The sequence below is a fragment of the Rhinolophus hipposideros genome (assembly GCF_964194185.1).
Source record: "Rhinolophus hipposideros genome assembly, chromosome: 9".
NCBI lineage: Eukaryota > Metazoa > Chordata > Mammalia > Chiroptera > Rhinolophidae > Rhinolophus > Rhinolophus hipposideros.
Genome location: NC_138055.1, coordinates 17,016,686 through 17,032,001, shown reverse-complemented (window position 1 = coordinate 17,032,001; position 15,316 = coordinate 17,016,686). Strand labels below are relative to the sequence as shown.

General features: G+C 37.7%; 1 protein-coding gene across 1 annotated transcript in view; it reads right to left on the bottom strand.

Moving 5' to 3' along the window:
* Positions 1-8,218: 8,218 nt before the first annotated feature.
* The window catches only part of IGF1 (insulin like growth factor 1), a 70,178-nt gene continuing 63,080 nt past the window's right edge, over positions 8,219-15,316 (bottom strand). The window contains exon 4 of the mRNA XM_081059978.1: positions 8,219-8,581. Coding sequence (XP_080916104.1) covers positions 8,522-8,581 — 60 coding nt within the window. The 3' untranslated portion in view covers positions 8,219-8,521. The remainder of the gene's footprint in view (positions 8,582-15,316) is intronic.

Here is a 15,316-nt window from a genome sequence, read left to right as displayed (position 1 = left end):
AGCATTGTATCCACTGGGAATCCCTAATGACCAAGGATTTTTGAAGGGCTGGGACATAGGAATATGGGCCTCACTCATATGAAACTCACTCTTTGAGTCTCCATTTTTGTCTGTGGAAGCCCTGATTCAACCATCTCCCTTGAGATCACACTGACTTTGATAAGCTTTTAAGAGAACAATAGGTATATGGTTGCCAGAGCTTTGGTCAAAATTTTTAATAATCATATTCTGAGTTTTACTTACATGGAAATGGTTTATTTCTGGACTGTAAGGTATGCTGAGATCGGCTTACCATTGGATGTTATGTACGTGATGTGCAGGACTAATCGAGAAATGACACTGTAGTGTGAACGGGGCGGGGGATGGGAATGGGTAAGCTTGAAAGCCCAGTTAGCTACGCTGGTTATTGAGCAGAAATGCTGATTTATCTTACTAATGTCCTATTCAAAAATAGTTTATCATTCAAAGGTGCAGTTAGCTAGCTGTATTTCTGCCTGTGAACCCAAATTTGAATATATCAATCAGTAGATGAAACTGTTCTTGTGTCTGGATTGGGCCATGATTTGTGAAGTACTAGAAACACAGGTTTTGATATCCCAACAACCCAGATTCAAGGCCACCTTGCTTGTTTGTGACCTTCAATAGGTTAAATAATGTCTTTGAGCCTTACCATCTGTAAAATAGGGTTCATAATGGGAGTTTTATAAGGACTAATGAGATAATTTAGGTAAACCTCTTGATGCAGTGACTGACCACGGGAAATACTCAGCAAATATGCATGACCTTTGTTGGGCTGTGGTGGTAATTATCACTCATAGAAGTCTCAGAGGAAGGAAAACATGTCCTTTTTAAAAAGAGGCTGTAATTTGACCTAGATGACCTTGAAGGAAGAGAGAATTCTTCTCAGGGACAGAATTGCTTTTTTTGTTTAGGAAACAACACCTCCTGGGCATGTTCAGTAATAAAAGTTGTGGGGGGAGGCTTCTCCCACCTTCCTCCACCCCACTCCCACCCCTGGAGAAGCTGTGATAGAGAAAGATTGCTCTGTACAAGAACATGCTAGAATTTTCTCTAACATTCTTCCTAAGGAAGACAGGAAAGTTTGGGTAGGAAGTGATTCCTGGGAGAGTCTGCAGAAGAGAAGAAGGGATGTGGTTAGGAGGACAGGAGGCAAATGAGCAGCCAGAGATTCCTCAGCGGAGTTTGGTAACAGTGTTGCTTGATATGGAGGCCATTTGCATCTTCCCATGATGCTTCCCAGCTTCATCATCCACAGAACCTTGAGTGAGTGAAAGGCTGTATCCAGATTAGCCTAGTGTGGCCCAAAAGGGAAGGGGGAAATACATGGTTCAGGGTCCGGTGTGTGGAGAAGCAGTGCAGGCAGAAAGCTCAGAGCCACAGGAGGCAAGCTTCTGAGTATACATGGGACCAGGAGACGCTGGGAATGTGAGTCCGAGGGAGAGCCAGGGAAACTTGGAGGGAGTGCAGCTGGGAGTGATGGCGAGTGGCACGTAGGAAAATAATAAGGAAACTTCAGTATTATTGTTCGTTCCTGAAAATCAAGCACAAAGCTCGTGAGCCTTTTTACATGTAACTAACTTTCCATGGAGGGTTTAAGAAAAAGAAAATGAAATGAGATGCTTTTCAACAAGAGGGAAGTGACTCCTCTTTCCACCTTGTCTTCTACAAATGCTGCCCTGAGTTTAATATTCACTGAGTTAGGTATTCAGTAAATAATCAGAAAGACTTATTGAGAGATCACATTGTTATAAAATCTCTCGATATGAGTGTGTGAAAAGTGATTTGTATATCATGTACTCTATGTGACAGAAAATCTTTTCCCAAATGCTTTGGTCATGGATCATAACTCACTGTTGGGTTATGTGAGTGGGGTCAGTTATTTAACTATGCTTTATTGTTAATGAATGTGTTGTACAATTCATACATCTCTTACATAGTTTGTGCAAGTTCTTTGAAACATATTTATTTTTAAATATAATCTATAAATTTTATAAGATATCTCCATTCTGGTGTATGATTGATTAGCTTTATTTTTTTTGGGTAACTTTTTATGTTTATTTGTTGCAATGACTTAATAAAAATGCTATATAACAATAGAATACTTAAGGAATGACACATTACACCAACATTGTCCAAAAAGAGCTAATTAATCAAACATGATTAATTTTAATGTAATTACTAAAGAAAGATATATCATTTTATTATGACGCTCTAGCCATACATTTTCAAAATATGCTTATTAAACAGTAAATGTAAGATAATGATTCAGTTAGTTACATTTTTAGAAGTCATTAAGATTGATATTCCTCTGCCATAAATGAATAATAATTTCAAATACAATCAGAGTTAATTTAATAAAAAATATGCTGTTGAACTAAGACAGAGATAATGCATGACCAATCGTTATTTTCTGGTTTCAAAGTAGCAGGGAAAATTAATTCAGTGTCTGTAAGTTTATTTATCACACTTGGCCTATAAGTGTGATAAAAATGTATGAAGTAAAACACATGACGTAACCCCATTTCTCATACTTGATTAACTCTCTTAGCAAGAAGAGATCTGACATGGTATTTGGACCCCTTATGTAAACTGAATACAAGCTGCATAATGTGTAAAAGTTTTTGATATTTTGAATAGACATTTTAATGTAACACAGACACAGATAAGAGATGTGCATCGAAAGCTTGAGGTTTCAGAGTCCCTCCTGCAGTGTGTTTAGCAGCAGGTACAAGGTAAATATCCAACCAAAATCAGATTAAGGGATTAACAGAAGTGGCTTTGCCATGAGTGGATGAGTGGGGCCACTGGGTGGCCTGGAAGGAATTTGTATCCTGTTTTCATTTCCCCTATTTTTATGCCAGTGCATTTGGAGCAAAAGAAAGTGAGTAAGGTTTACTTTTAGGATACAGGTGGCCTGGGCAATTAAAAAAAGGGCAGATGCTAAGGATTAGGAAAGGACATTTTGAAGGTGATTCTGCAGGGGTTAAGTAGGAGAAACTAGCTCCATCTTAACTTTCAATTCAACTGGGCAGTAACATTTGGACTTTTGTGTTCTCCTTTTTTAAATTAAGAAAAATTTTTTTTCTTGAAAGACCTTATCGATGACAGTTGAAGAATGGGGAAAAGAGGGACCATGTTTAAGATCAATGTGTAATCATAAGTTAAGAAGGACATGGTGAAATATATGTTTTTAAAAAGGTCCCTTTAATTTTAGGGCTTCAGCTTGGTCGGCCCTTTATAAAATTTTGAGGCAGATACTAAATGAATAAGGACTGGTAGGAATAAAGGCAGTTTCAAAAATTTCCTGGGCCTCTGTCTTATGTATGAGAGGTTTCCTAAAAAAGGTATTTTCCAGAAAGGAATTGGTTATTTAAATTGATATCTTTATCTTGTACCATACGCACTTAAAGCTTCAGACAGGTTTCTCATCTCCTTTTTTCTTTTTTAAATAGAAATCACACACAAAAGATAACTATGTATCAGTTTCTAATACCTAACAGGAGAGTCTTTTAGGATATTAAAATAGTGATAAGCAAATATGTACTATAGGAATAAACACTAGCATTGAAAACAAACAAACAAACCCAAAACAAAGAACCAACAAAATTTTCTTCTTGTTTTTGCCCCCCCACCCCCCTCAGATTCTGGACTTTATGATCATTGCAGGAGAGGGGCATAAAGAATCACAATTCTCCTTTTTCAATTTTTTAAAATAAATGATGCCATAATGATACATAAGTCAGATTTATCTTTTGAAAACATTGATGGGAAAGCTCAGGTGATTTGAGTGGGAACGCTCTTTCTTGTGTAGAGAGCCAAACATGATCTGTTTCTAATAAATTAGTACAATCTTTTAAGATTAAAAATAGCAAAAACATTTTAAATAGTCTGATTATAGTTTCAATAAGTCAAACATACATGTCTATCTAGCCTATAGTTTTAAAGAGTCTATGTGGGTTTAACTTATCATCCCTCATTCCAATATAAAAAAAGAAGAAAGAACCAAGTCGTTTTTGAACATTAAGATATTCATAAAGACTGTATAAAGTAAAAAACAAAAACAAAAAAATCTTCACAGATTATTAGCCATGTCTTTCAATGATTTCTCATAAATTCTTCTCTTTCCTTATCAGTAGATAACCCCCATCTCATAAGGAAATACTTTCCAACACTTCCCAATGAGATCAGTAATTGCTTTTCATGGGAGCTATTGTTCTTTGAGATGTTTAAATGAAGGGAGACTATCTTTCATAAACTGGTAAATGCCAAAGATTTACTCAAGGGGGATGTGGCAGAAGCTATTTTTAGCAGGTGAGTCTATGCATTTTTTTGTCTTTGTTTTTATTTTTTCCACTTGCTGAATATCTGTTTTAGAGCAGACAGCACACACACACTCAAAAAAAAAAAAAAAAATCAGTGAGTAACTTACTCATTTTACTTCTGCCATTTGCCTATAAGGTCTTTTCCCCCTCTATTCATATTCCATGCTCTTGATCAAGGTGTTTAAACGGGGTAACAAATTGCTAATTTTAATGAGTTTGAGAGCCAACAAAATAATGGAGTCTTCTGCTTTTAAAAACATTTCCATCTTCTGCCCCTGCACCCCCAAATTCACAATTTGGTGAACAGTCTGCTACATGTGAGTGATAAAAAGTTGAAAGGGGGTGGTGACTCGACCTAATGCTACTTTATTAAGCCATCTACCTATAGAATTGTTGTTTTTATACTTTAAAAAAATATGTCTATGCTTTCTTTTTTTTTTCTTTTTTTCCTTTTTTTTTAGTCAAGTACTTTCTTAAAGAAACAATAGCACCACATTGGCATAGCTGGCCAAACAATAAATGGGAATGCAAAATGTGCTACATCTTCTATTTAAGCATTCTCCCAAGTGCATAAACTTGTAACAGAAACCCTGGAGCCATAGTACATGAGATGGTTTGATCTACATATTGACATTCCCAGAAGAGGAAAGTTTCTCAGGGAAGCCAGGCTCTTTTTTTTAAAAATAAGATTTTTCAGGGAAGTGATTTTTTTTTGTTTTGTTTTGTTTCAGTATTCCATTGGATTCTAAGGATGAGTGTGTGTGTGTGTGTGTATGTGTAAGGTGCATGTTGGGAGAGTATTTCTTTAGCTCTGTCTAGAAGAGTGGATTGTGATGGCAAGATACATTAGCTTTTTCAGTGGAGCTTCCCCATCTTAAAATGTTTATATAGTACTATTACACTATTTGGGAAAGTGGGAACAGAAATTTGACCTCGGTAATTCAGTATTGTCAATTAAATTGGAAATAAGCCTATAAGTTGGAAGCTCATTCTTACCAATATTTAAGGCTTATTCATTATCTTGAAATTGCCTTGTTGTAAAATTCTAAAGCAAAGCTTATAAGGTATTGAATTGTGAAATTTTCGGTGCTTGCTTCTATTAATCCTGGGTCGTGCTGCTATAGTATATGGGGATTAACTGACTTTTGGAGTTTACATCAAATTACCTTCTAGTTTTAATTTATTTGAAAATAAAACACTGGGTTAGTATAATTAATTGATTTTTAATTAGTTGATTTATGATATAGTTGGAGAGTATTATGTGAAGGAAAATGTTAAGAAAGATAATATGTCTTCGCGTATTTAAGCTTTCCTCACTGGGGCATTTTTAAAGGCTGTGAGTAGAATTATTGAGTCAATCAAATATGTCACACTCTTAGAGTTACCATATTCTACTAGGTCTGGAAACCCATCGGTCTGCAGAAGATTGCATGAGAAGTGTAGCTGAGAGTCAGTAATTTTAAAAAGGTACACACTAGGAACGAGAAATAAAAATCAGAAGTGCCATTTTGGAAAGGGGTCCAGGACCTCACTCCACAGAACCCTTACATCTGGAAAACAGGTGAAGGGCAAAAATGACTTATTGTTTCTTTTATATCTGTCCACAATGACCAGAACATTGCTCAGCATGCCAGAGGTACTCCACTCAAGTAACACTGTGGGCTGAGGGTAAAAATACTTTCTGGCTGAGCAGGGGCACCCACTAAATAGCCCTTTTGTTAGCATATGTTCCGAGATTCAGAAAGTCTTTTCTTTTTTTTTTTTTTTCCTGGCCTCTGAGCCTTGAGATGAACCAATGGGATGAAAACTAAAGATGTTATTTTTGTTTTCCATATACACTTTCCATGACTAAAAGGGATACAATATGAATGAAATAATCAAGTCTGGTTGCTTTTCACGAAAAAGTTCTAAGGCAGATAAAAAGATCTGAATGGTGGATGGTTCATTGTTCTAATAAGAAAATCTTGGTGCATAGACAAGAAACATTTCCTAGGCCAGCATGGGCCTGTCCTCACCATTGGATTTTCTTGATACCAATTTTCAGTTGAATGGATAAGTCACACCCACAGAGGGCTAAGGGCCACTCTTCTAAGCAGACTGAGGGAAAATTTCTAGCTGTGAAGGAAATTTTTGCCTCTCAACTAGCAACTTTCATCAAGCATATTTTAACAAAAAATTAAAAAAAATATATATATGTATATATATATATATGTACGTATATACATATATATATACAGCCAAGGATAAGAGCAAAATTTATGAAAGTAACTTTGCGACTTTTTATTAGATATCATTTCAATTTCGGAAACCTTCGGCCATATTTTTTTAGATTCCATAAAGAGAAGGAATAAGTGTTTTTCAAAATGAACAGTATCATTTATAATATTAAAAGAAATATTTTTAGATTACTAGTAACTGCCTGTGTGTGGGCGGGGAAGGGGGGCGTTATCAATAAGTGCTAACAAATTCTAACAAATTGAGTAATCATTCTTGTATTAGTAGAAATCCTTTTGCTTTTCTCTTTTTCTTTTCCTTTCTCTCTCTCACTTTGCATTCATAAATCCAAATGGCAGAATTCAAAATGTAAATCAAATGCTTCTAACTTATTTTGAAAAGTGTCTTAAAAGAGATCAAGCTGTGAGCTTTTAACAATTAGTTAGCTGGATACTTAGATAGCTTCATTTACAATAATTGGCATGTCAGGGATATTTGGCTAATCAATTTTGTTAGTCTTCTATGAATGGGTTGTTTATAGAATTGCTTGCATTCCAGCAACTCAAGGGCTCTGACCTTGCATCCTCATAGCAACCAAGGATAAAAATCTGAAGCTTTATCTTTTTAATCCTCATACCACCCCTGTGAGGTAGGTAGATGGCATATTGCCCCATTTTGCAGATGAGGAAACTGAGGCACAGAGAGGTGAAGTGACTTGCCCAAGGTCACAAAGTGGTGAGTCTGTGCCCAAGTTGGCAGATGTTTATTTCTTCAGTGAGAAAAAGAAACCAGGACTGTGAAATTCCTAGCCTTATGCTTTTTCCACTCCTCTCTGGACTCGTCAATCAAATTTGCTTCGGTGGACTTTGTATCTTAAGTTTCTCTTGGAAGGCATACTCGGGGGAACTTGGCCTTCTTTCCCAAATGGATGGATTTTTAGTCCCCTTCCCCTCCGTCATCTTTGGCTCCAGGCTTCCTCTTTTGTTTTGCTTTCACCTTTTATCGTTTTGGCCAGACTCTTTCCTATAACAAACTACAAAATAGCACCATTGTTCTAAAAAACAGAGTTTTACATACTGTTTGATATATCCTGTATTTTTGATATGTGAAATTTACGTAGTGCTCTATATGGAAAAAAAATTAAAAGGGAGAAGTTACCAATCAGGTTGCACACTAACTCATCATTTGAAGGAACTGTTGAGAGTTTGAGACTTTCTATGCTTAAAACATACACCTAAAAATGTTTGGCCTCAAAGTTGCAACTATTTGCATTTTTTTTTTTTTTTTTTAGCAAGATGTGGAAAAATAAAGCTTTGTGTCTACAATAAATGCATTCAACTTATATTTGGTACAAACGCCACACAGATGGAAACTTGTGGGTTTGCTACTTGACTGCTTGCTGCTGTTACTGAGGAGGCCAAATTCAGCAAATGTAAAGGTGATGGGGGTGGGGGGGGCGGGTGGAGACAGACAAACAAGATTATCAGACACTGTAAAACAAACAACCTGTGTTGTGTAGAAAGAAGTGCAAATAATAAAAAAAAATAAACCACTTAGACAAGGCTGCTGAATGAATGGCTCCAGCAGCCAAGATTCAGAGACAAATTTAGTGCAACTGGATCTGGACAACACCCATGCATTTGTGGCTCTGAGAGGCAGGGACTAAGATATATATATATATATATAGATATATATATATTTTCTCTATAGAACATTATTGATAAAGGATCAACAGCAATCTACCAACTCCAGGATCATTTTTGCAAGGTGCAAAGCTTTTAACAATCACTCCTAAAGACAATGTTGAAATGTTTACTTGTGTATTTCATTGGGAAGAATGCCCATCTTTTGAAATGTTATCAAACTTAATTTTTGGTAGGTCTTCTGGTGTTTAACAGGTAACTCGTGCAGAGCAAAGGATCCTGCCAGTGGCATGTCATTCTTCACTCTTCGGGAAGGTCTTCCTACATTCTGTAGTTCTTATTTCCTGCACTCCCTCTACTTGTGTTCTTCAAATGTACTTCCTAAAAATAAGGGAGAAAAAGTGACATCAACATGGTGAAGTTTTATGTACCGTACCCATCTGTTTCTAACATTGAGTCTCAACCTTTCCTATCTTATGCCTCACTAGTCAATCTAATAGAGAGTTGGGCCTTTCGTTTTTAATTTAGGCAAAGCTCACTCAAGCTACTTCTACGTGCCCCTGGTGGCATGGGGACCACAGATTGCTTTATAATCACATATAAATGTGTTGCTATTTATCTGCTGCTATCACAGATTCATTGATAGAATGGAGATCCTGAAATTCCAGCCTTCTGGCTTATAGCATCTTTTCTTAGTGAGAAAAAAAAAATCACATTTCTGACATCATTCTCTGTTGTTTTATTGCATTTTGTTCCATTTTAATTTTTGTAAAACTAGGATATTTCTTTTTTCTTTTTTTTCTTTTTCTCCTTTGGAGAAAGGGAGAGTTTTAGAAGTAGAAGACTGGGAAATTTTCTAGTTGATTTAGAATCTGTAAAATCACAGACATACCGAGCTGGGCTCAAATCCTAGCTCTTCCATTTTCTAACAATATGAACTGGTGTAAGTGACAATCTCTTGAGTTTCAATTTCATCCATCCACTAGGATTATAATAGTTTTTGCCTTGGAAGATTGAGGATTGATTAAAGAAGTAGTTCATAAAAGCATTTATAATAGGTATGGCACATAGTAAGCACTATATAAGTATTATTATTTTTTTTATTATTATTATCGTATTACTCTCCGTATTATCAGTTTTTCATTTTTGTTGGAAAGTAACCATTCGTGGACCATAAATCCTGGGTTCTGCTTTGCTGCTACCATTTGCTCGTTAACAAGCAATGCTTTCATCCAAGGAATATTGAGTTTTGCTTAGAATAGAAGCCCTGTGATGGTAGGGACATTCTGTTCACTGTTATAGGCTGTGTTTAGAACAGTGCCCAGGATTTTGCAGGTGCTCAATAAGTAGCTGTAGAATGAATTGAATGAATGAATGAGTATAATGGAGTCTCTGGTAATGTGCAGAACCAAGTTACTATACTTTGCTTGTAGTTATTTTATCCTTGAATATATTTAAATAACAAACTTTATTTAGACAAATAAGATGATATGAAATAAAATCCAGGAGGAAGTGGCCTTCAGATGCATAAACATAAGGTGCATCTTCTCTTGGTTTCACCTCTAGTCAGGAGGCTCTTATAGGAGAATGTAATGGATAATTACTGGTACTGAATGAAGTTGAAGGATCCACAGTCGCCCTTTTTCCCAGACCATGTTTGCACCAAGACCGAAAACAAGAGTTCTCACCATTGTGGATGGAATCTCCAAATTCTTTGTTCTGGCTACGGTAATGACCACTCACCCACTCATTATTAGGAGCTTAAAGATCATTGTAAGGGACCTTGAAGATCATTAGGACCTGAGACCAGGAGAGAGTGAGAAGCTGGGGCAGAATCAGTTACTTACAAGTCCCTGGAAATAATATTTATTGACTAAGGCCCATAGTGATTTGGTAATTATCTTACACATATGCACTTTTCAGCTCTACCTGGATTTGAGTTAATCACCAAGTTAATCACCAAGTCCTTTATAAAAGCCAGTTATTAATAGCAATTATAAGTTGATGGTCAATATCCTGCAGTGACAATAGAAGGAAACTGGTATCATTGTGCAAACATGTTTATTAAAATATCTAGGTCAGTGACCACTGATAAAAAGCTTATGGAAAGAAATTGGACATTTGGATAGGATAGCTTGAAAGCCATCTATTGAAAATCCGGGCACTTCTCCCCAAATATCATATACCTTTTATCAAGTCCATTTAACATGCATTTGTTGCTGTATAAAGCATCTGCTGTTAAGCTATCAGTAAATTTGTGTTCTTAATCTTTCATCTTATTCTGCTTTTTAAAAAGAGCTCTCCAGAAAAATGGAAGAAAGATATATGGGGCCACAGAGTAGGATCATTTCAAACTCCTTGAAATATTTCTGTTCAATTCTCAGTAGACCCTGCTGATTAGGTATGAGGCTCATCAACACTCCAAAATAGCTGTTATTAAGGACACCACGTCTCTACCAAACTACTGACCAAATTAATTAACAGGACTAAAAATAAGATAATTTGAGTTTTACCTTTTTTTTTGTTTGTTTGTTTAAGAGGCACACCAACTTAGGAACAAAGATTTTTAAGACTATGGAAAATACCCAAACTAGGAAAATACTCAAGAATGAGACGGTAACATATTAAAAGAAAGCCGTATAAGGTGTTTAATCTCTAGTCTTCCTCTCAAGCCAAATTAATTCCAGGTTCCAGAAAAAGAAATTCAGGTATCGTCTATGCTTCACTCTTCCATTTCATGAGGGCTGTAGCAAAAAGAACGGAGGTTAGATTTGCCAACCATATAGGTCTTATCCTTTTCCCCAACAGGGAGATTCTTTTTCTTTTGTCTCAAAGCTGAGGTGTAAAGTATAAAGTCTGAACATAGAGGTCCGGCCTATTTCTTCTAGGTCTGTCTCAGCATCTCAGCAAAGCCACGGGCAGAAACTCATTTGAGGAAAGCCGACGCTGCTCCAAGTAGCATGGTTCCCATGCACACACGCGTTCTGTGGAGGCCATTCAAAACCAGCTGGGATGTTGTCTGGTTTGCATTTGGCTCTCTTCCCAGGCATTCACATGTGACTTCTTTGTTGTAGACAATGACAGTGACAAAACAAAAGCACTCAGGGATTTGGTCTCAGTTGCATCTGTTGCTTTGCTCATTGTCTTAATTTAATTACGCTGGCCACCCTGGACAATGAGCAGCAAGTGGAGGCGTGTCAGAAGCAGCCATCAGAGCTGGCACTCACGTTCAGTGCACTTCTTGAAGGGTTATGAAACTGTCCCACATTCAGCCAAGCAAAAACTTTTCACTTCAACGGCTTGTCCAAGACAAACAAACCAGCTGAAGCTGTTTCTAGTATGCAACTAGACAGATTTTTGAAAGGAAAACAGTAGTGAGTAAATACTGTTTTCTATTGACACCAGCGAAGGTAAGATTATTTTTTAAATAATCTCTAGCTCATCAGGGTTGATGGAGGAGATATTTCTCTGAAGAAGGGGTTAACCAACTCCTCAGAGAGTAAGTTTGAGAAAGGCTAAATTTTCAGTATACATTATTACACATTGTGTATCATACACAGATATATATGACGCCAGAACAGGCCCTGAATAGGTCATTTTCATCTTCCTATTATCTCTTGGCTCTCCTCCTAGCTCCTAGTATTCCAAAGGAAAGCTACCCACAACTTTTTTTATCAAGAAGGTCACTGAGAGCTAATAACAGTGGTGATAATAATAATTTTGATGAACATTTGCAGACACCTCAGTTCACACAGTCTTCTCCCCAAATCCTCACAACCACCTCCTGAGATGATGTTATTTGCATCAGTCTCATTTATAGTTTGAGGCTTGTTAAGATTTACTAAGCTGCTTGAGGGCACATAGGAACAAACTGATGGACCTAGAACTGATAATAAAATAATTTATGATTTTAGTAAAATAATAACAATTCTATCCTTTGGACATTTATAATGTGCTGGACACTATATTATATGTTAATTGAACATATTTTTCTTATTTATTTCTGGTAGCTCTTTTGGAGATGGGTACAAGTATCTTGTCCATTTTACCTTTAAGCAATATGAAGCTTAGCAAAGCTAAACAACTTGCCTGATTTCTTTGCAGTAAACATGCGACTGTGGTTGGGATTTGTACCAGTTCCTTCTGATTCTGGGGCTCACCGGTTAGCTGCTCTGCCATACTGCCTCCCCAAGAGCTAAAACAAGATCTGATGCCTCAAAGTCCAAATCTTGCTCCAATAATCATACTTGAAAATGTCATGAGCTGCCCATGATCCCAGACAGTGGTAGATGCTGGTTTAGAGGGTAAGGCAAGACTCTAAACCAGGGAGGTATGTGCCCTCCTTTACCACGAGTGTGAGTTGACCCCCATTTGTATGGTTATTGATAAAGGATAATAGCACAGTCTTCAGTTAGCAAAAGCTAGCCCCGTGGATATTATAAACCCTTCTTTTCTCCCTGCCTGTCTTTATGAGATTTTGCCTGAGAGACAGAATCTAAAAGAAGGATGATAATAGGCTCTTTAAATTTCCGGGAGGAAGCAGTGATATTTCCAATGTACTCTGTTTCCATCTCCACCCACTCCAAACAAGTTAAGTATTGTATGACATAAAGTCTAAGAAAATCCTGGCACCCAATAACAAAATGCTGGGCAAATACTGTCCAGCAAGGACTATTAGCAGTTTATCGTACAGCATAAGGCCCTACTTTAGCATTGACCTTCTCCCCGAAAAAGGGTAAAATGGGGGAGTGGGGAGGGGAGTGGGGAGGGGATGATTGAAGAGATGACCCAGACGTCAGTTCTTTACTGTTAGAAAGGAAGTGTTCTGGCTATCTTGCTGGCTTGGCCTCGAGACACATGAAGTTGTGGAGGACAATTTAGATGTCTCAGTATCAACTTGGATTATCACTTTACTTTGGGGAATCACAAATTCAAGTTCAGGAGAGTTAGGTTAGCCTTTCCTATCTTAGAGTCAAGCAGAATGAGTGTCCTGTGATTTACTCAGCATTTTGGGATGTGACTTTTCAAACCAAAGGTCAAAGTCTACATTTTGAGAGACCTGTAGTTCTGGTGGACTGGCTGCCTCTTTACCAAAGAGTGAACGATATGGAGACTAGACACAGTGTTGGCCTGCCCAGACTCCTCCTTTGTTTTCCCTGGAAACTACCTCCTCCTATCTCCTATACGGTTATGGCCGTTCTTCCTAATATGACTCTCTCCTGTGGCCATAGTGGGTTGGCCCAGGGTGGACCCTTCCTCCAAGCCCTAAGACGGAGTATCGTGTGGATACCAAAGCAGACCCATTCCTGGGAAACACACGGCTCCTTTATTGGCCGGCTTTGGCAAAAGACCCCTCAGTGGCTTTGCTGAATTTTCCCTAGACTGTGCTGCAGTCCAGGATACTTCCACTCAACCTTCTCCCTTTTCTCCTTCACTCAGACTCACTTGCCTACGCTTCCCCGAGTCTCTTTATTTCCTTTTACACAGATACTTCTCCTAATAAAATCCTTGCTCTTTTAACCTGGTAATCTGTTTTGATCCTAGCTCCCCACACAAGAATTGTGTGACCTCTGACAATTGCTATGCCGTTCTCTCCTCAGTTTCCTCTCCTGTGAAAGGAAATTGTGGAGTAAGAACACCCACCTCATAATACTGCTGTGACTGCATGTGACCTCCCTAACCTAGACATATCTCTGGCATAGAGAGAGATTTATAGCTGTATGCAAGACAGCCTGCTACTTGAAGAGCCCTTGGTTTCCATCCATTTTGGGAACTTGACTGTTAACCAATGTCAGTCTATTCTGGCTTCTGTGCTGTCAGGAATCCACTCTGGATCCACTTTTGTTAAAGCATTGATTCACTGTAGAGGAAATTATGTAGTGTTTTTTTTCCCCACTAAAAGGTAAGCTCTTTGAGGGCAGGTAGCACAGTTCCTTCACCTCTGTGTCTTCCCCTGATGCATGGAGCTTCAAGCAAAGTAACAAACCAGGAAATGCTTGTTAAATTGATTTAACAATTGGTGAAATCGACTTCAGGTTAACAGCACACCTTGCAGAGCTACCTACTTCCTGCTGGGTTCTATACAAGGACAAATAGCGCAGAGCCACTTCCTGTCCTGGAACTCATAATTGGCAGGTTGGGTACAGTAAATCTCAATGAAGAGATGCAGACGTGAGAGAGCACAGTGCATGGTTAACACACTGAAGTCCATCTTGAGTTTGGATTCTAGTCTGGCCGCTTGTTAGAGCAAGACCTTGGCAAGACGTTTAGCCTTACTCAGCCCAAGTTTTCTAATCTGTACAATGGGGATAATTACCCTACAAGCTTAATGGTGAAGATTAAATGAGATGATTCACGATAGCCCTTAGTACAGGGCATATGCTTCTGCTATTGCCTTATTTATTTATTTATTTATTTTTTATAGTTACTATGGTCAAAGCACATCATTTGCTAGGGTGCTGTCCTTTCTCTGCATGGAGAAAGAGTAGCTACTTACTGGGTGCTCAGAATTCCCTTGAGTGCTGGGATACCAGATGTATAGCTCTTTTTTTCTAGTGACTGGTACATCCCTAAGAATTCCCAGGAATTAGGGAACTTGTACTTGTCCCATCATTAAAGCATGATTATCTCGACCTAGCAATTTTCTTACTCTTCACAGGACACCATCTGACTCTTTTTCAAAGATTTCTGCCTATGATGCAAGAAATCACTACCAAAATGGTTTAAAAGCCTGGAAAAAAAGAGAAGAAAAAAAATGCTGAGGGGCATTTTCCCTGACTCACAAGAGGTAGTTCTGTTGGCCTTTAATAGTGTTGAAGGATGTTGTAAAATACTTCAGGGTTCAGAGCTGCTTAGACTGTTGATTTTATGGGCTGTGTGTTTAGTTAGCTGTTTGTGTTTGTGTTACATTTTTAAATTAAAAAAGAAAAAGTTTAAGCACACTATCTTTCCGAGAGAGGGAGTTGATTTTGGAATTGCTGAAAGGTTCAAATGTTGTGGTATTTAAAAAGTGAAACACCAGATTCTAGCAATTTCATTGATATGTGCTAAAGATTCAGCACATTTTTACCTAAAAACTGGATTTGATTATTTTTTTCTCTCAAGCCGCCCAAATGC